The sequence below is a fragment of the Protopterus annectens genome, chromosome 5.part0, assembly GCF_019279795.1.
Source record: "Protopterus annectens isolate FY-2018-M chromosome 5.part0, PAN1.0, whole genome shotgun sequence".
NCBI lineage: Eukaryota > Metazoa > Chordata > Ceratodontiformes > Protopteridae > Protopterus > Protopterus annectens.
Genome location: NC_056735.1, coordinates 355561824 through 355583534, shown reverse-complemented (window position 1 = coordinate 355583534; position 21711 = coordinate 355561824). Strand labels below are relative to the sequence as shown.

At 42.3% G+C, this 21711-nt stretch overlaps 1 protein-coding gene across 5 annotated transcripts in view; it reads right to left on the bottom strand.

The window, feature by feature from the left end:
* LOC122802630 (uncharacterized protein CXorf38-like) overlaps positions 1-18862 on the bottom strand; it is a 615103-nt gene extending 596241 nt beyond the window's left edge. For 2 of the 5 annotated variants that reach the window (XM_044072325.1, XM_044072324.1), the window contains exon 1: positions 18477-18862. In XM_044072325.1, coding sequence (XP_043928260.1) covers positions 18477-18680 — 204 coding nt within the window. In that variant the 5' untranslated portion in view covers positions 18681-18862. The remainder of the gene's footprint in view (positions 1-18476) is intronic. The other 3 variants (XM_044072321.1, XM_044072322.1, XM_044072323.1) reach the window with 2 other exon arrangements.
* Positions 18863-21711: the final 2849 nt, after the last annotated feature.

The following is a 21711-nucleotide window of genomic DNA, read 5'->3' as shown; positions in this document are numbered from 1 at the left end:
CCAATGAGGGACATGAAAATGTAGATACAGTCAGGTAAAGGAACAGGACCAATTGTTAGCAAGGTAATTTTTTTTTACCTTTTCTGCAAACGAATGCTGTTTTTCTCACTTCTAATGTCAGGTGAGGAAGAGTTCAACAGTTTGGCTATGGACAAACAATAATGCGAGTTAAAAAAGTAATTATTGAATTTATCTACTTGGAAAAAGGTTTTGTGTTTGGATGTACACTTGTGCAACCAGCATATTGTAAGTTTATTTTTTTATATTTTTCCTCTAACAGATTTGATTGTTTTTCAATTGAATTGTACAGGTTATAAGTTACATTACAGGTGGGAAAAGTTTTGAAATGATTTATTGTGGTCTCTTTTTTTTTATATCACAAACACCTGGCATTTTAACAGGGGCGTGTACACTTTTTATGTCCACTGTAAATACTAAAAGACAGCTGCCCTTTCCATTCCACAGTTGATAATTATATATTATCCCTAATGAAAATAGCTGGGATCATAACATAGAGGACTTGATGTGGCAAATGCAATGGATAAAGCATTTTGGAGCTTTGGAGCTGTCCATGTCCATTAGTAGTACAGGGGGGCAATCCTAGGGTAAATCTTCTATTTCTCATCCATAGATCCAAACTGCACTTGAATATTGACACAGATGAACTTTGTTTTATGTAGATGGGGAGTCTATTCCAGAGCAGTGGTATCCTCTGCGAGACAGACCTGTCCCTCCAAACCATTGTACTGATGTTGCAGAAGAGGTTCACATCCACAGACCAGGTACTTCTGATGCCATATCATTTGCAGAGGAGCAGTAAATCCATTACTTTTGGGTCGGAGGATGTCTTGTATGCCAGACACAGGTCACCCCCTAGCAGTCTGAAGGATACACAGTTGTGACAGGGCTTTGAGTTGGTCCATGTAGGATATTTTCCTCAGGCCTTGTATCCTTTTAGTAAGATATTTCTGTGGTCATTCCAGTTGTTGCATGTGTTGAACAGATATAGGGGCATTATATTCAATAATTGGCCTAATGACAGCTGAGTAAAGGGGGGCAATGACATCAAGATTTAGACGCAATCCCCTTTGTTTAAAAGCCGCACAACATAGGAAGACTTTCTTAAACAATGGGCATATGTTGGTGAAACGTTAGATCACTGTCCACATAAGTTCCCAGATCTCAAACAATTGGGTCAAATGTTAGGAGCGTATTGTCAATGTGACAGTTCCCTGGATGCATTTTTGGCATCTAGTTTTAGTCCATGATTTTGGCACAAGTTATTTATTTGGAACAAACCATCCTACAGGATGACCAAGTCATTTGAAGATTTAATAACTGTTCCTAGCCTGCAGTCTACTGCAAACTTAGTTGCACAGAGCCCTTTAGTACTGGCTTTTGCTTCAGAAAAGTAGATGCCAAACGGGATAGGACCCAGCACAGCATCCTGGGGGACTGTACCGGTAACTAGTCTCTTTGTGGAGGTAACTTCCCTGTCTCACTCAGGAGATTGCCAACTGCCTCACAGATGGGCCAGAGGAAATCAAAATAGTGGGTTTATTCCCAGTGTATTTACCTTTTCTACTATGCCCGAGTAAGGAAATGTGCCAAAAGCTTTGGTCATATCAAGTTATGCTGTGTATACAGTTTTGTTTTCATGTTGCTTTGGTGACCTTTTCAAAAATTCCACCAGATTAAGTAAGCATGACCTGACACAGGTCAAGTATTTGGAGGTCCCCTGTGTCTCGATTGATTCGTTCCATAATGAGAAGTTATGTACCTACCATAATGTTCCATGTTAGTTGTCTTCTCTCGCCTTCTTTCTTGCTGGATGGGTTCGGAGCCGATCCTCTGCTCCGACTCGGACACTTACTAAAGCTCGAGAGCTAATTTTACCGGCTCGAGGCAACCCTATATCCCATGATGCTAGGCGATAACTACCCAGATCTCGTTTGGTAGCTGAAGAAAAAAATTAGGCAACATAGTCCTCCAACTGGAGAGGAGGAGGAAAAGGGATAACCCCACCAAAGATCCCAATCTAAGCTAAAGTTACACTAGGACAAGCTATTAGGCTGGCAATGCTAGATCAGGACTCTTCAAGGAAGAGGAAACCTTCTCGGTCTGTCCAGGCTAGGGGATGGTGGGCGGGACGCAAGAAAGAAGGCAAGAGAAGACAACTAACATGGAATGTTATGGTAGGTACATAACTTCTCAATGTTAAGTTGTCAATCTCGCCTTCATTCTTGCTGGATGGGACCGCGTCCCTAGCACCTTCATCCTGGGTGGCTCATTGGAACAGACTCTTGAGAACGGTGGAACCAAAATTTGCCCTGTTTCTGGAGGCCAAGTCCAATTTATAATGCGAAACAAAGGTATGAGGAGGCGCCCATGTGGCTGCCGCACAAATAGTGTCTATTGGTAGCCTAGCTTGAAAGGCTGTAGATGTAGCTAGTGCTCTAGTTGAATGGGCTCTTGGCCTAGAAGTCAATTCTCTACCTCTGAGCTGATAAATACATGTGATCACAGAAGACAGCCACCTAGATAGGGTTACCTTAGATACCGGAAGGCCTTTCTTATTCTCTGCACAAGATAAAAACAGTTGATCAGATTTCCTGATTTGTTTAGTTCTGTCCAAATAGTAACGGAGCTGGCGATGAACATCCAGATAATGTAGTTTTTGCTCCGCCCTATTAGAATAGTTTGGGGAAAAAAATGGGAGATCAATTGATTGATTTAAATTTGTCTGCGAAGCCACCTTGGGTAAGAAGGACGGATTAGTCCTTAAAGAAACTCTGTCTTTGTGGAAGACTAAATAGGGAGGACGAATGCAGAGGGCATGAAGCTCAGATACTCTCCTAGCAGATGTAATGGCGACTAGAAGAGTGTCTTCCAGGAAGGTAATTGCAATGAACAGGAAGCCGCAGGTTCAAAGGGAGGAAGAATCAAGGATGTTAAGACTAAATTTAGATCCCACTGTGGTGGAGGATCTTTGATCGGGGGCTTAAGTAAAAATACACCTCTAAGGAATGCCTTGCAAAGCTTATGGGACATGATGCTGCGGTCCGACAGGCCTATATGGAAATTTGAAATGGCTGCGAACTGAACTTTTACTGTGGAGGAAGAAGATCCTGAATGAGAAATTTCAGCTAGGAAGTCCAAGACCGAATGAATTGGAACAGTAAAGGGATCCATATTCTTAGCCTTTGCCCAGAAAGAGAAACGTTGCCATTTACTAGTGTAAATCCTTCTGGTGGAAGATTTAAGGGAAGCTACTATGATATCCCGGACGGGATTAGAAATCATAGGAAGCCTGGCTAGGGACGGAAGTGGAGCAACCAAGCAGTGAGGTTGAGAGAATGTAGGGATTGGTGCAGCTGCCCCGACTGATGGGTCAAAAGATCTGGGACTGGATCCAGATGCCAAGGCTGTACCAATAGATAACGGTGCAGGAACGGAAAACATATCTGTCGGGGCCAAAAAGGGGCAATGAGAATCATCTTGGCTCTCAAGGCGGTTGCTTTCTGAATTACATGTGGTCAGGAGAAGCCTCGGAAGAGAAAGATATTCCCAGTGGGGAAACCTGAGGCATTGGATCTCTGGGCCCAGGAGCAAGAGAGTGGGAAGAGACGTCAGCAGGCACTGTAGTGGGAGGAGCTGGAGCTGACTGTTGACCATGCCCTGGGGCTAGTACACTCCTCATCACCTCGAAGGCTCCCCTATCAGAGAGGCCAGAGGGCTCCAGCTCCAAAGAGGTAGGAACCCCAGGCCGTACCGACAGGGACGGCTCGGAGGCCGATGTTGGGGCCGAGCTCACCAGCGCCGACGCTCCGAGGGGGAGAACGGGGTCGGACAAGGGTCTGATGCCACTCGCCCCCGCGGAGCCGGCGAGAGAGACCAGGCGCCAGGATCCCTCCAATGAAGGCATCAAGGAGGAGATCGGAGCAGAGGACGACGAAGCCAACGGGGAGGTATTGGCTCCGACGCCACAACAGTCACGGCTCCGAGGAGCTCCGGCTCCGAACTCTGGGGGAGAGTCGAAGGAGGAATATTAGGTGGAATTGTAATAGCCGCTGTCTGATTAGATGGACTATGAAGCATTTGGGCCAATGCCTGAGACTTTAACAGTCTACTCACCACTCTCTCAAGGTCATGGTCAGAAAGCCTGGACAACCGAGAAGATCAGCTCCGATGGCTCCGCTCCGAGAGCAGGGGTGATCTCGGAGCTGAATGTATAGACTCCAATGATGGGGATCTGGACCTCTTTCTGGAGGTAGATGGAGCCGAAGATACGTCGGCTCCAGCCGGAGCCGACCGTGAGTGTAAGGACTCAGCGGTATCGGCGCCGAGTGGAGCAGATACTGGAAGCTGCGACACAGAAGGATCGGCTCCGGCTGCCACAGAAGGTGAGCCAGCAGCCGAAGGCTTAGGACTCGGAGCCGACGGTTTTGCTTGCTTCGAGGGCTTCCCCGGCGCAGACTTAGTCGGGGAGCCCTCGGGCTTTAACAAGCCCCTTAATATTAATTTGTTCCTGCGCTCCTGCAGGACTCTTGGGCTGAATGCATGGCACACAGAACAAGAGTCCTGCAGGTGCAGGGGTCCCAGGCAGTAAACACAAGAAGTGTGACTGTCTGTCAGAGACATTTTCTGACAGCACGAGTCACACTTCTTGAAGCCTGAGACATTTGCCTCCTTCGACATATCAGTGTTGAAGTAGCTCTAGAAAACACACACACACACACACACACAATCCAAAAACAAACTAATAAAAAAATAGGGATACCGGGGTACAAACACACCCAAACACACCACAGAATCCCTGACAAGAGTTAGGAAAGGGGCAGGCTTAAGGCCTAACCTAGGGGAGGGATGTATAATTAGGGATAGGGAAATACAAGGTACTAACGGGGAAAAGGTTTAAAATTAACCGCCAAGTATCTAACAAGAAAAAAGGAGTGGGAACTAAGTAAAAAGGATGACTAAAAGTCTCTAAATTCAAAAACTTACCAAGAGCCGGTAAAAACGCACCTCGCAAGCGAAAGTGGCAAACGAGATCTGGGTAGTTATCGCCTAGCATCATGGGGTATAGGGTTGCCTCGAGCCGGTAAAATTAGCTCTCAAGCTTTAGTAAGTGGCCGAGTCGGAGCAGAGGATCGGCTCCGAACCCATCCAGCAAGAATGAAGGCGAGATTGACAACTTAACATTAAATATTTCCTTGGCTTTGCATATGAGGCTGGTCAGAACTATGGGTCTGTTAACTGCCTGGGTCTGTGGAAGGTTCTCCCTTAGGCAGGGCAATGACTGGAGCTGTTCTCCATCCACTGGGTACAAAACCTGTATGAAGGCAGAGATTGAACAGTGTTGTTAGGGGTTTGGCTAAATTGTGTTTCAAGCTATTCAAGACATATCCAGGGATACTGCTAGTACCCATCGATGCAGTATTTTTAGCTTCTCGAAGCATTTTTAGAACTTGGTCTTGTGTGACAGCTGGAGATGAGCCAGTTTCAGGTATATCTTGAGGCCAGTTTCAGGTATATCTTGAGGGAAAGACAGAGAAGAGATAGGGATAAAGTTAGAGCTAAATTTATTGGCCAGTAGATTCACTCTTCAGCTTCAGTGCAGGTAACTTTTGTTTACAATCAGCTCAGAGCATTACTGCATTGTGCTTTTGAAATTATGACTATAACTAAAAAATACCACATGACTGCCTTTGACTAGCTATTGTAACCTCAAACTAGGCTTTGGTAGATTTTATTAAACTTCTTAGTGTATTTCTGTGACAAGATGTCTAACATTCTGGGAATTACTCATTCTTGGTCAAAATTCTTTTCATTTTATTATAAAGCTTGCAGATATTACGGTTACACCATGTGGGTTTGTTTCTGGGGTTTGCCCTGCACTTGTTTGGGTCTATATTATATGAGCGAAAGTTCATATGAACGAACGCTCTTATGAGCGAAAATGCCGGGCATCGAAACGCTTTTTCTGGGGTCGCAGTACAGTGAAGATAGGAATATTTGCCCTTTCCTCACTGTAGTGCGATCTTGGAGTTGGAGTATATATTTAGCGTTCGATGTCCGGCATTTTCGCTCATAAGAGCATTCGTTCATATGAACTTTCGCTCATATAATATAGACCCCACTTGTTCCTATGAGGTACAGATGCATATATGCATTTTCAAGTATTTTTGATAAAAGGTAATAGGTTGACGAGTCTGTAGTTATCATGAGTTCCACCTTTGTGGATTAGTATGACACAGGATTTTTCTTCCATAAAAGAGGAGCACAGAGTTTAACGATTATTTGTTGATAAAAGTAGTAATAGGATATGCGACTGACTCTGAGGCAACTTTAAGATACTTTGAGCGGGACTAAGTCAGGAGCAAGAGAAGCTGAAGTTTTACAGTACAGACAGAAATTGGCTGAAAGTTCAATGCTCCAAAAGGCTTACCAGTAGTCTGGTTAAGACTGTTATCCAAGTGATGCATGCTGACAGCATCTGACATCTTAACCAGTGAGCCATAATTCTGCCCTACTGGCTGGCTTCACGTCAACAAATATTCTCACCTCTCCAGGCTTCTCTCGTTTCAGGGATGTCCCAAGGTGTAAAACCATTCTTTTTTATTCAGAATTAGCTGTATGGGTGCTATAATAAAACTGAAGTTGCTTTCAAGCCATAGTAACACATTTTTTATTCAGTATGCACTACGAAGAAATATGACTACATCTCTCTGATCATAGCCAAGTTAATACATGTTCTCAAAATGAATGTAAAGTTTCATCTCTTAAGCTTTGCTTTATTGTTGAGGTAAATTTCCACACATTCTTACCTCAAACGTAATAGCTTAACAACAACGTGGTTATAATTCTGCACATTGTGTGAACAATTCACCTATATCAGATCCAAGTGCTTCAGAGCTTTGGAAACTGCAACACACTTTGTGCTGCCAGAAATGTCTTTGAAGGAAAAGGAAAGCAGAAAAAGGTACTCTATGTGGCTAAAGGACAGAAATTATATTTTGGGTCTATATATCATCATTTGACCTCACAATTTTTCAGCTCACTAGTGCCTTAATATAACTCATGTATTTAACATTTGTCAATGTCACTGTTAATTTTTGTATCACCTCTAATGACTTTACTGTAGTTTGGCTCAACCCCTAGTGACTTAACTCTAACAGAGCCAAAGACATTTGACCCAAACCCTTCATTAACTAAATATGGATTAGGCTTCTTTATTATTCACCTTTCCTTCTGTCTCAAAACAACCTTACATGAGAAGAAACACTGCCAAGTTACATGCACATATTCTATTACTTTCTGTAACTTTTTGGCAAAGTCACTTGTTAATATTTTATTATATCATGGTGTGTCTATCAACCCTACCATTAAGTTTATCACCCTTACCATGATCTCTGGCCTTGCAATACTGCCTCATATACTCTGTACACATCTGTTTTGTTCCTTTCACAGCATTTGATTTCTGTCTCAGTCTAATTGTCTTTTGACACATTTTGTATTGATGGCTGTTCTACCAATTTGCATCCTTTTATTAATCACACATTTTGTCTTTATACTACAGCTTATACTTCTCTTTTGTTACATCTGATCATCCCCAGTAAAGACTTTTTTCCTTAGTATTTGCACTTTTCCTTTTGCTGGGCATAGACTACTGGGTAGGTACCATTCTCCACTGTGTCTGCATAATCACTTGTTGCTTCCTCTCTTACCAGCTGCAGTCAGATATGCCTTAAATAATTTATTTTTAATTATTTCTTCATTTCATTACCACTGACTTATTCTGTACAGTCTACTTATCTGGCACTCTTATATTAAATCCCTCTTTAGGTTCAACGATCATTACCAGGCAGATGAGTGTCTAGATCATTAGTACCGTACCCTGTACAATTCACACTAGTTGTTATCCCCTTCCTAAAGAATTGTGGAGCCAGACCTGGGGTGCATTTGTGTTTGCCCATCCATTTATCTAGGTTGTGGGTGAAGGTTAGGAACCTACTTTGTTTAAAATGAAGCAGAAGTCTGTTCCAGAGGATAGGAATTATTTGGGAAATGTATCTATTCTGCCAGAAGGTTCTGCTTGTGTTGTGGTAAGATTGAGTGGTGTAAGAGATGGAAAAGAAAGAGCTTTAGCTTAAGTCATGGGACTCAGGCTCTTGATTACCTTGGTGATGAAGCATGGAGGTTTTTCAGGTTGGATCAAGTCTGTACAGGTACGTGCCAAAGAGAACATTCTGTCCTATTATGGGTTTCATAAGGGAGGAGTCGGGTGGGATGACAACATCATTAGTCCTAGAAAATATGCCTTTGGTATCAAGTTGGATTAGGTGGTACAATTCTCAACTAACCCCGGATACATGGTGGCAGAAGGAGAGTTCACTGTTTACACACCTGCCCAAGTCTATAACGGTACTGAATTTAAGGAGGTTGTTGATGGTGGGTCACAGTTGCTCATATTTTCCAAAAGGGCATGACATTATACTTTACAACATTTAACTTTAGACTACTATCCTGGAACCATTAGTACATACTCCTTAGCCCCAATTTCAGGACCTGGGATTCCTCTACAGAGCTGAACTTCCAAGCATGTACCCATCTACAAACTTGATTAGCAAAAGACCACTGACATCAGTTCTGTTTGGTATTTACGTATGTGATGTCAGGAGCAGTACCAGTTCTGAGGCATGGGGGATGTCACTAGTAATACGCCTTTTGCAGAAGAGTTTACTCAACACTATTATGACAATTTCTACCCATGAGACACTTTGTTATCCAGTGGGTTACCATAAGGGTTTTACATTTAGTTTGATTACTTTGTCACTTTGTCTATTATGTCCAAAGGTAAAATGATACTGAAGGCACTGTCCAGGTCAAGGTATGCAGCGTGTACCAATTTGCCCTCTACCAAAGCTTCAGTGCCTTTTTTTGAAAAAATGTTGAGTATCTTAAAGACTTTCCATTCACAAACTCTAACTAGTTTGGGTTGACGGATTATAAGCAGTCACTATCTTTGTTTATGAAACCTGGTAAGGCTTACTGGTCTACAGTTGCCAGGATCAGTGGTGGGGCCACCCTTGTGGAGAACAGCTGTGCACATTCTCTCCACACCTCTGGGATAAAACCAATTGAGAAGTTGAGGCTGAACAGATTCGGCAGCAAGGTCAATGAAACAATGCTTTAAACTGACAAGGAAGCACCTGGGCATATTATCAGTCCCCGGGGCCCACACTGTTTAAGAAAAAAAACAAAAAAAACAGAGTACCTTTACATGACTTTTTCCAAAGTGATCTTTGGGGGCGCTGCAGACATAATGTCAATGCAGGGAGGGAAGTTGGAGGGGGAGATATCTGGACAAAATGTATCTGCTAACACACTGACTATATTCTTGGAGATTAAATGGATGTTATGTTTCAACTCAGTGGGATTCTGGGTACTATCCCTAAGCTTTCTAACATAATAATAAAAAAATAAGACTTTTTGTTGTCCTTGACTAAGGTAACAATTTTCACCTTATACTTCAGCATGGGTACATTTGCATTTGTTTCTTAGTTCTTTGCTTAACATTTTGAGTTCAACTTTGGTTTGGGTTTTCAGTTTTTTTTCCCCAACTTCTTTTATTATCCAGATTCTCTATACCATGGTTTCACCATAGTGATTTCCTCCTGAGCTTGACCCTGTATTTCTGATGTCTCCAGTATCCTTGCGAAGTCCACAATTTTCTTTAATGTCCTATGTAGTCCTGACAAAGCTTTTCTCCCAGCTATTCCTGAGATGCATGACATTATCTACGTTTTCATTTTTGCTCATGTCACAAAATTCAGGGATCCTTGCCAGAGCTCTTAACCTAGTGTAATAAATATATGTTCTCGCTCTCTTATTAATGTGCATATTTCATACTGCACATTTTTTCTTCATTTAGAACTTAAATGTTCATAAGTTCATAGATAAGTACTAGGCTATCTGCCCTTGTGGGTCTTTTTAACCTTAGCAAATTTCCCTTTCGAAGGCGAGAATTAAACTCAGTACCTTGTTTCTGTGAGGTACGCACCTTAACCATTATGCCAACTCTCCTCCTTAAAACACAATTTTTGCACAGAAGGCAGCCCAGATGGGAGTCGAAACTAATTTGTGCAGGAGTAACGTGCAGGAGTACTTATAGGTTCACAGGTGAACACTAAGCTAACTGCCCCGAAGGGTCATTTTAAGCTTTGCCAATAACAAAGTCAGAATTACACCTTGCAAGTGGTGTCTGTGAGATGAAGACCTTAACCATTACATGAAACTTCAAGTTTTCTTTTACTTAACTCAATATTTGGGTCTGTCATAGTGTCGTATACATTTCATAAACCTTGTCTTCTGCCAATGCATAGCAGTGCTTTCAGACAGTCATCAATAAATATGTTAAAAACTGTGACATTTGAGGAACCTGACTACCCATGTCTATAATGTCAGGTTAAGTACTGCCATCATGCAACAGACAACTTAAAAATCAGTAAAACTGTGACCTGACAAAGTAAACCACAAACCAAAATGACAGCAATGGTGAAACTTGGTAAAATGTCTGTAGCAGGGGAACCAAATATAAAACAGAAACATTTCAATTATACTAAACTACAGAGCATGGTACTAAGGATGGCTTGAAACAGTGACTTCAGTGGTATTAAGAGTAATCACAAAGGCAATTCTGAATAAAAAAAAAAGTTAAACAAAACATATTTCTTTCCAAAAGCAGTTCCAATTCCCACAGCATGAAGCACAGAGGCTGCATCCATCAGTTGTTCACTGCATATAAACGATGGTCGTGCATTTTTATTTCCATTTCCTGAAAAAAAACTCTCCTCCCTAGACTCTACTCTGACTCAGCAGTCAGCAATAGAAACATCTAATTAAAGCATCACAAGTCAGTTATCCGGGTGTAACTGGATGCCAGTGACTGTAGCAAGTTGCCCTGTGAATAGTATCTGCATCTGGATACATGCCATTGGGAACAACGGCATATCAGTGCACGTCAAACATCTGCTGTGCCAGAATGAGCATGTCTACAACCGAAATGTCTAAAATCAGCAGTGACTACATTTTCCAGGGCTATTTAAAGACTGGCTGGCTTGACAATTGCACACCATTAAATTCATCCAAGTTCTCCACCTGCCTCTTAACATAATGAATAGCCCCCTTGTATTCCTTCTCCACAACATAATTTATTTATACTTTCAACTGTCCAACAATTTTATGTCTTCCTGACTATTTACTGAATTTCCTGTTTGCACTTATTTTTAAAATAGTTTTTTTCTCAAAACTTGCATTTTATCTGTCTTTGGCCTAGCACTCTTGTGTGGGGTCATTTACTGCACTGTTATAACTTGCTGATACTTGTTAACCTCTGCTATCTCTGAAAAAACAAAATCTTGCTTTTTTCCCCACTTTTCTGAGTTTTAAAAAAGTTCAGTTACAGGCTTGCTGTTCTTGAACTGTTTGTAAGTTTCTGTGAGGCCATTTTTTGCTTGGGCTAAAGGAAAGTCTCTCTGTTGATCAGTGGCAGTGAAAAACATTGAGCAGCCTGCCTGCCCCTGTGGGAGTGGTTACTGACTTGAAACTGTAGTTTTATTGGCCATTTTGGGTCAATTCCAAAACTCCTTCATCTTCCTCTCTTAAAACCCTCTTTTGCGCGGTTTTGCACGTTTTTGAGCATAGCGCAACAACGGGCAGCGCCACCTAATTGGGTTTAAACTATTCCTGGCTCCACAAAGTCTGCTCTTCACTTTTTCCCTTAGAACTGCTCTCTCTCTCTCAATTTAAACACCATATTCTCATTCTAAGGCCCTTCACTGGTCCAATTAAGTAATCCTACAAGTTAGCACTATTAAACCATAAGCACTACTTACTCTTATACTCTCTACGATTACCCTGTCCTCTATTGGTCCGTCAAATTCAGTTTCCCTATTACTCTAGCATGTCCAAAGGTCAGTCAATGGTTTCCTCTCCAGTCCAGCTAGTGAATCTGGGAATTTTGAGGCAATGTTACAACTGTCTCATGTACACGGACAACCCTCTCCTCCTCCAAACAGGTTCAAATATATGTGAGAGATGCAACTATTTAGCCAAACTGGAGGCTGAGCTCTCTCATCTCAAAACTGGTGTAACCAGTCAGGAGGAGAAGGTAACCTCACACAACACAATTCCAGTATCACATAGTCCCACCACATCAGCAAACCAAACACATAAATACACAAAAACATACTCGGAGGTTCTAAATAAAAATCTACCTAAGCAACAGAGACCTCCAAAGCAGACATCCAAGCAAACGCTACCTCAAAACAAAACACACACAACACATAACCCACAAAGTCAGTGTGCCAAGCAGCCACAGCCCTTAAGGCTGAATAACACACCTGATACTCTTGTTATAGGTGACTCTATTGTCAGACACACTGACGTCCCGCTCACCAGGCTGAATAAAGAGAAGGTCACAGTGAGCTGCCTGTTGGGCGCTAGGATCCGCCACATAACGCAAGTACTCAGGTCACTCCAAAGCAAATACAAATATGACTCAGTCATTGTACATGCTGGTGTGAATGACCCGAGACGTACCTCCCTGGACTACATGAAAAGAGACATAGAGGAGCTCTCTGATCATGTAGCCCATGCTGGTATGACCCTGACCTTGAGCAGCATCTTACCCTCACCTAGAATGATGCCACAGTGCAAAGACAAAATGATCGATTTTAACAATTGGCTAAAATTTTGGTGTCATTCAAAGGGGATCCAGTGTCTGTCAGCCTGGGATGACATGCTCGACAAGCCACATTGCTTCGCTAGGGACGGCTTGCGCCTGTCACCACTGGGCTTTCGGATATTGGCAAAGGCTCTTGCCACCCCCATAGTGGCTTTTTTAAGCAAGGCTCAAAAGTCAAACCCACCCCCATAGACAGCACAAGGAACAAGAAACTAAGGGTAATGCTGCTAAATGCCAGAAGTCTTAACCTCAAGATGCACGCACTCGAAGCTCTCCTCAGTATGGAGAACATCGATATCTGTGCAGTGACAGAAACCTGGTTCAAGGCTCCAGAGAGCACCCCAGCACTACCAGGCTATACCTCATATCATGCTTTTCGGCCCCAAAACCCGGACCGAACCACAAAAGGAGGGGAGTTTCCATATTTATCAAGGATATCCACACCTACAGGTTAGTGGCATTGCAATCGGAGACCATCCATGTGCAACTAACAGTGGGCAAGACTGCTTTTCAGTTTATAGAATCCTACAGACCACCCTCTCAAAGTCAGGAATCCCATTCGGCTTTCCTGAAAACATTGGAGAACATGAAGATCTCTCCAAACACCATTATATTGGGTGACTTCAACTACCCAAACATTGACTGGAAGCACTACTCAAGCCCCAGCACCTTAGCCCAAAGATTCCTGGAAATTATAAACTCAAATGCTATGGAACAACTAGTCACCACTCCCACAGAGGGGACAACATACTAGACCTGATCATTACCAACATGGGGACTCTATGCTCCACACCAGAAGTATATCCCTCATTGGTAAGATCAGACCATAAACTAATTTCACTGGATGTCCACATCCCGACCCCACCCCCAGCCCAGAAAACCACAGTGAAAAACTTCTCAAAAGCGAGCTTCTCACTTCTCAAAACCGAAGTGGAATCCTTCAAGGCCCCAGGGCCAGTGGAAACTACAGCCCAAACTGCACAATCCTATATAAATGCATTCTACAGACATCTCCAGGAATGCATGGATCATGCTATCCCAAACAAAACCAAGACCCAATCATCCAAAGGCAGGCGTCCAGTCTGGTGGACCCCTGCCATAAATAAACTGTACAACACAAGGAGGAAGCTACTACATGATAGAGCAAAATTCCTAATAGGGAAGGCATCTCTGATCAGTACTAGCAAAAAATTACGATCCCTCATAAAATCCTCCAAGGCCAGCTTCGAGAGAAAAATTGCACAGGACACCAAAGACAATCATAAGGCTTTTTCAGTTATGTTAGAAACCTGGGATGCAACTCCCAGACTTGTTCTGAGTTGATTCTAAACGACAAAAAATACACTGAACCCACAGACATCGCCAATATCCTGGAAGACAGGTTCAGTGCAAACTTCTCCACCCCCTCCTCCCCAAAAGAGCAAATATCTATCCCGGCAGAGGGCTGCTTCCCAAACATCTCAGATGCTCAGGTGAAGGCTGCCCTCTCCAAAGCAAAAACACTGCTTCCATGGGACCAGATGGCGTCCCAGGTTGCGTTTTACATGAACTACAAGAGGAACTAATCCCTCAAATAAAACAGCTATACAATCTCAGCCTCACTACAGGATATGTGCCCACAGAATGGCGTACAGCAACAGTGGTCCCACTCCACAAAGGTGGAGCATCTACGGATCCTGGAAACTATCGCCCCATAAGCCTGACTAGCTTAGTCTGCAAGGCTATGGAGAGATCATCATGGAGCTCATAAACAAAGACATTGGGGACCTACAGACACTAGATCCTACCCAGTTTGGCTTTGTCAAGGGCAGATCCTGCCTTTTAAACCTGGTTGACTTCTTTGAAACAGTCACCAAAGCCATAGATGAAGGGAAGGTAGTCCACACAGCCTATCTGGACCTTGCAAAGGCATTTGACACAATACCCCACTCGGGCATCATAGATAAGCTATCCAGCTTAAATATAAACCCCTATGTCACAAGATGGGTTGCAAACTGGCTCAAAGACAGAACCCACAGAGTGAGAGTTGCTGGAGCCATGTCAGACTTGAAACCGGTCACAAGTGGCGTCCCACAGGGTTCTGTCCTGGGACCGCTCTTGTTCGGTATATACTTTTCCGAGGTACAGGCAAACGTGGGAGGACTATGGCTCACCAAGTTCGCAGACAACTGCAAAGTGGGTGCCATAATCAACTCTCCAGCTGACACAAACATCCTTCAAAAAGGTCTCTCGGAGACAGATAACTGGTGCCAGCGCCATGGTTTAAAGCTAAATGCCAAAAAATGTATAGTCATACCCTTTGGCAAAAACAATGTGCCCACAAATTACCACATAGGCGGAAACTCATTAAGTACAGAGAAAGTTATTAGGGACCTGGGGACCCAAGTTGATAGCAATCTCTCCTTTGAAAACCACATTGCCAAAGTGGTTAGAAAGACCTTCTACATAGCCCACCTCATCACGAAGGGTTTCACATCTAGATCAAGAGAGGTAATCATGCCCCTTTATTCATCCCTCATCAGGCCCATCATAGAATACAATGCCCCTTTTGGGATGTACCTTACCAGACACCTGCAGCAATTAGAAAGACCCCAAAAGTATCTCACCAAGAGGATCAAGGGTCTCAAACAGATGCCATATACTGCTCGGTTAAAAAAACTCCAGCTCTACTCAGTTGCATACCGCCTACTTCGAGGCGATCTATGCCTGACATACAAAGCTATGTCAAATCCAGAATTAATGGACATACTCCACCTCAGTAAATCTAAATCCCTTAGAGCCACACGCTCGAGGGACTTGAACCTCAGCACAGAAATAAATAGAACTTGCTGGAGGGACAGGTTCATAACCCAGAGGCTCCCTTCGCTCTGGAATAGAATTCCAGTTCATGTGAGGCAGAGCACCTCACTGAATCTCTTCAAGAAGAATCTCGATAAGTGGATGGGGGATCCCGTGTCACTATTAGACAGAGGCACAGTAAACTAAACCTTAAAAAAGGGCACAGTATACTCAAATCAAGGGGTGGCGTAAGCCATACAGAATCGGGCTAGGCTTATAATTGCCCCAGGGCAGATAGCCTAGTATGAACCTATGAACAAGTAAGCAGATGTGAAAGATAAAAAGGACAGACAACTTAAGGACACCGAAGTAATTTTACAGTCAAAGATGAAAACGCATGGGGGCCTTCCAATATTACTGCACATTGATCAAGAGCTTAATTTCAGCTCTCCCAGTGTGGAAAAAAGAAACTGATAGACAAGGGCAAGTAATTTTGCCCGTTTTAGTAAAATTCGTTTACTGGCTATTAAATACACTGTCTTGATGCTAGCAAGGATAAAACTCGGGGAGCCTGAAAGAAAATCAACCACAAAAGATGAATAGACAAACACTTGGAAGAATCCTATAGCTGTTCAACAAAAAGCATTTCAAGCTCCAGCTTTGGTACAAGAGGGCTTCCAATAATTTTGAGGAAAATATAAGTCAAATATGTCAGACCTGATTAAAATAAATACAATACTGAAGGAGTATATCAACTCAAATAACAAAAGGCTAGAAAAATGGAAGAAGCTTTAAACAGCTATTCAGATGAACTGATTTAGAGGGTGAAATGATGAAAAGACAGACCGAGTACAAGACTGCTCAAGACGAGCAGTTCCAAAAAACTGTAGAGTTAGAGGACAGATTAGGCAGAAAGAAACTGAGATTGTCTGCTGCACCAGAGAAACTGGAAGGAACAGACTGTATTAACTTTATGAAAGCACAAATAAGTAACTGGACTGGTATTCCCACAACAGGATTTGTTAACTGAAATGGCACATTGTGGGTATGCTCCAAACCTGGCCATGAGAGAGCAGCCAAGACTTGTACTAGCAAAGATGCAATCATACCAGCAGAAAGAGTTGATCCTGGCAAAACTGTGGCAGAAAGGTAAAAATATTAAAAATTGGATAAAGGGAGCAGAAATGATTATTCACTGTATGCTGTTTGCAGAAGAGAGGCAAATTTATCCTAGCAATCATGGAATGTCGAGAGGCAGGTGTGAGATTCAAGCTGCTGTATCGAGCGCTCTTCACAATACTTTTTCCTGGAGGATCAAGGCCATTTTTTGATGCAAAATAGACTAAGGAGGAAATGTAAAAAAATTGTCAAACAAAAAAAAGTGTCAGCCATCAAACAAAAGGGGTCTGGTTTCTCATTCTTCCGATTATAAAGCTCAGGGAGCCATTGCCAGTGAAACCTTTTCCAATGTTCCAAAAAAAAAAATGCAAGAGACACACACACAGAGAAAAAAAACAACAACAACAATGGAGCTGACCAGAAGAATTGGAATTTCATTGGACTTGAACCATACTGTGAGGCTGGGAGATGGAAATGAAGTGGAAGAAGACCACAGCACAAATTAGTGCATAAATGGGAGACCATAAAGCATAAATCACACATGATATATTACTTTACAAGATGAAAGAGAGGCTGAGAAAGATTGGATTTTTGTTGATTTTGTTAAACTTGTGTGTGTGTGTGTGGGGGGGGGGTGACAAGAATACACCCAATTTCAAGTCATTAACATTTACAAAGGTCACGAAAAGGGAAAAAGACAGAAATGCGTGGAACACTACTGTTGGAGTTAGCGAAAATGAAGAATCCATGTGACAAACAAAGCAACTTTAACAACGTAGAAAAAGTGTGATAATGATGGTGCTTTTTAAATAAGTAAGAAGAAACATGGTGCTTGTTAAAAAAGTACACCATAGTCTCACGGTACAAAAATAAACAGACTAGGTTGGTGGGTTGTGCATTAATTACAGACACCCGGTTCCCCCAAATGGCAGTTAGCTTTGCTGCTGACAAATTTCATGTGTCAAATTTCACTGCGGTAAGGGTGTGCATACGTGATCAATCAACACTTTCCTAATTTGATGCAAGCAATTAAACTCTTTTCGTAAGAGCCATCTCCATTAAGACAAAATGGACACTGAAACCATCCCATTGTCCATAAACAAAACAAATGAATCAAACTATGAAAGCAAATTGCAATAAACTCTGACTGCAGTGGTTAGGCAAAACCTAACGCACACAGACAGCAGACTGCAATGGGATATCCTTAACGCAGAGACTGTAAACAATAAATAAGAATCAAGAAATCTACCAATCCCTTTCCCACAAGAACAAGTCATACGGGCAGACATCTTGAACAGTACCCCCGTTTTAATAAGTCAGTCTACTACTGTTTGTTTATGGTGTAGGTGACACGTGGTTCCGTTTCAGTTTTGACTCACAGAACAAGAAAAAATACCGGATTATGCGATAAGCAGTGCACATGTAGGAACAATAATAGAAGTATATACAATACTGACACTTTGAAAATGTCATCCTGTTCATGTAACAAAACCCTGACGGCTTCTGACACGTACATTTCCTGGACAGTAACCGGAATCTACAAGTTAGGCTCAGTACTCTAGAGCACAATACGTTTTCAGTTACAATTTTTAAACCAAGACAGCGAACATGAAATAAAACAGAGGTTCTTCCAAGTACACCAAGTACAAACCAAATGAGGATCCAACACATAACTGTACAAAATGGGATTGGGGGAGTTCCTAGCCTTTACATTACAGTTAACATAAACAAGTAACGCGCAAGTACTGAGCAGTACAATATAAATTATATTAAAACGATTTCGGATAAAACACGCAACATTGCATGTTAGGAAAACGGCAATATATCATACCTGCTTTCCCCTAGGTTTACATCCTCCGATACAACCTGCCCTTAACACAGTATTTTGTTTAATCAGGTTTTGGTGAAAAACACTCATCTCCACTGAAACTAATTCCTTCAGTCCGTTTCGTAGTTTCAGCAAACAATAACCTGCCTTCATCCAGTTTTTGTAACCTACATCGTTAAGACGAGAAGCCAGCTCAGAGAAAACCATTATAGAAAGATAAAACACAAGACTCTGAAAGTACACATGAAATGACAGAGAACCATTACCATCCACACAAGAACTAAACCAAGTAATCCAATTAAGACCTGAACTGTAGGAACAACACGTCAATGGAAGTCTAACGTTAGTCCTAACGCTATTGCATCACGCTCTCTAAACATTTGGGTATTTTTTTTTTCAAATTAGAAGTGTTTTGAAGTGCATTGACGGTTTGCATGGCTCTTTATTGGCAAAAGAAATCCAAACAAAGCCTAAAATAATGACCGGACAAATAGAGACATATTTAAATATTACTCAAATAAACTTTAAAAAGTTGTTAGAACAACAGGTTTTATGTTAGCGTTAATTTTTCTGAAAAATATAAAGCTTGAATCTCAAATACGTGTCGTCATTTTATGAATTTAATCCTTAAAGATTTGCCAAAAAGCTACAAATTTTATGAGGAACAGACCAAAAATATGGACATTCTGTGAAAATCTGGACAGCAGAGACGTATGATAGGTTGTTCATAAGTTCATACTAGGGAAATGACCACAAGGCTCTTGAGACAAGCCTAGATGTGTAACCCACCCAATTTTGTCCCAGAATTCCTTGGACGCCTATATGGGTGTGTGTGTGTGTGTGTGTGTGTGTGTGTGTGTGGAGGTAGTAGTAAACAGGTAGCTAAGGTGTTTGTGTGTGTATGCATGCATGCATGCATACATGTATGTATGTATGTGTGTGGGTGTGTGTGTGTGCATGTATGTATGTATGTATGTATGTGTATGGTAGTTGGGATTAATTTACTTACTATCAACCTCTGTCCATCAGAAACATGAAGGTCAGGCAGGAGGTTCATTTGCAATTTCTCATCAAATTATCAAGGTTTCTTTAGAATAGGCTCAGGGATGAACTCTGCTTCATGTAGATGGGGAGCTTATTCCACAATGCAGGGACCCTTTGAGACACATATTGGCATCTCCAGCAGGTTCTATTTCTGTTGCAGACAAAGTTCAGGTCTTTGGGTTTAATGTTTCAGATGTTGTTTGTCTTGCGGATATGCAGGAGATCCATCAGAGCTTGATTAGAAGATGCCTTACATGCTAGGCATAGAATGCCACTCAGTAACCCATAAGAGACTGAGTACAGAAATATGACCTTAAAGTGATCTGTGTAGGACAAGGTAGTCATACTCTTGATTCTCCTGTTAAGGCACCTTTGAGGGCATTCCAAATGTTGCGAGTGCCTGCCTAGATACATGCCAAAGGGAGAATTCTACTCAATGATGGGTCTAAAAAGGGCTGACTAGAATGGTACTATTACTTCCTTAGACCTGGCTTACATAATCTTGCTCATGAGTTGGAAAACATAGAATGATTTTCTTACTATCTTGTCTACGTGTTGGCAGAACACCAGATTACTGTCTACATATGTTCTCAGATCCCTAATTATTGGGTCATCTCTTAGGGGTGTCTTATTGATGAAGTAATTGCGGGCACTACAAACTTTGCATTGAGTTTTAATCTGTGGTTTTCACACCAGTCATTTGTTTGTATTAGACCCTCTTGTAGAAAGTTGGTGTTGTGGGGGGAATCTATAATAGCTCCTGATTTACAGTTATCTGCAAACTTGGTGAGCCAGAGGTCTTTGACACTAGCCTTGACTTGTGAGAAGTAGATGGCAAACAGGAATGGGCCCAACACAGAGTCTTGGTGTACTCTGCTGGTGACTGGTCTCTTGATGGAGGTGGTCTAACCCACCCCAACTTATTGGGTCCTAACTGTGAGCCAGCTGCAATCCAGTGAGTTATGTAGGGATTTTTGCCTAGTTTGGAGAGTTCATCACAATACCTGAGTGGAGTATTGTAGCAAATGCCTTGGCCAGGTCAAGGTAGGCGACATGAACTGTTTTCCCCTCATCTATAGCCATCTTGACAATCTTGAAGAATTCTACTAGGTTAAGTAGGAAAGACTTTCCCTTAAAGTGAAACTGGGATGGGCTCAGTATCTATATGTTGCCAATGTCCTTGTTGATCATTTCCATGATAACTTGTTCCATGTCTTTGCATATCATACTTGTCAGATTTATGAGTCTTTAGTTTCCGGTGTCAGTTGATGGTCCACCCTTATGAAGAGGGATGACCATTGTGCATCTCTCTCAATTGTCCAGATTTTTGCCTCATATTTGTAGTTTGTTCCTCATAAAATTTGTGGCTTTCTGGCAAATCACTAAGGACTGAAGTCACTAAATAATGGCATACATATAAGTTTCAGACTTCATTCTTTTTTTTCTTCTGGCTTTTTCCCGGTTAGGGGATGCCACAGCGGATCACCTGTCCACTCATGATTGGCAGTGGAGTTTTACAGTGTTGAGATGCCAGCCCAGCGCCCAACCTTCCACAGAAGGCACACACACGCACGCACTCACTCCTAGGGCCAATTTAGAGAATCCAATCCACCTACAGCATGTCTTTGGGATGTGGGAGGAAACCGGAGAACCTGGAGGAAACCCACGTGATCACAGGGAGGACATGCAGACTCCGCACAGAAGGCACCTGCACCGAGGATCGAACCGGTGAACCTCCTGCTGTGAGGCGACAACGCTAACCGCTGAACCACCGTGGCTGCCCAAGTTTCAGAAAATGCATGCTAACACAAATCCTGTTATTCTAGCAACCTTCTAAGTTTATAAGAACAATATTTAAAATCTATCTCTATTTTTGGGCCTTTGTACCCCCATTAGTCACGTGGTCCTGTTAAGTCATGTTTTAGGCTATTTATGAGACAACCAGGGATATTGCCTGGCCCCAATGAAGAAGTGCTTTTGGCCTTAGCAAGCACCTCTCAACTTCTTTGTTCACGAATTAAGGACAAAACCAAGAATAATGTTAGCACTAATTTTAAGGGGCGATATTGTAGCGTACCGGCTTACCAGATGCGCCGTATCAAGCACCGCCCAAACCCCGCCCAAGTCATTTTACGTCAGTCGGTAATATTGAATATTCAGTACAGTGTGCGTCGCACCCGAATGGATATTCAGT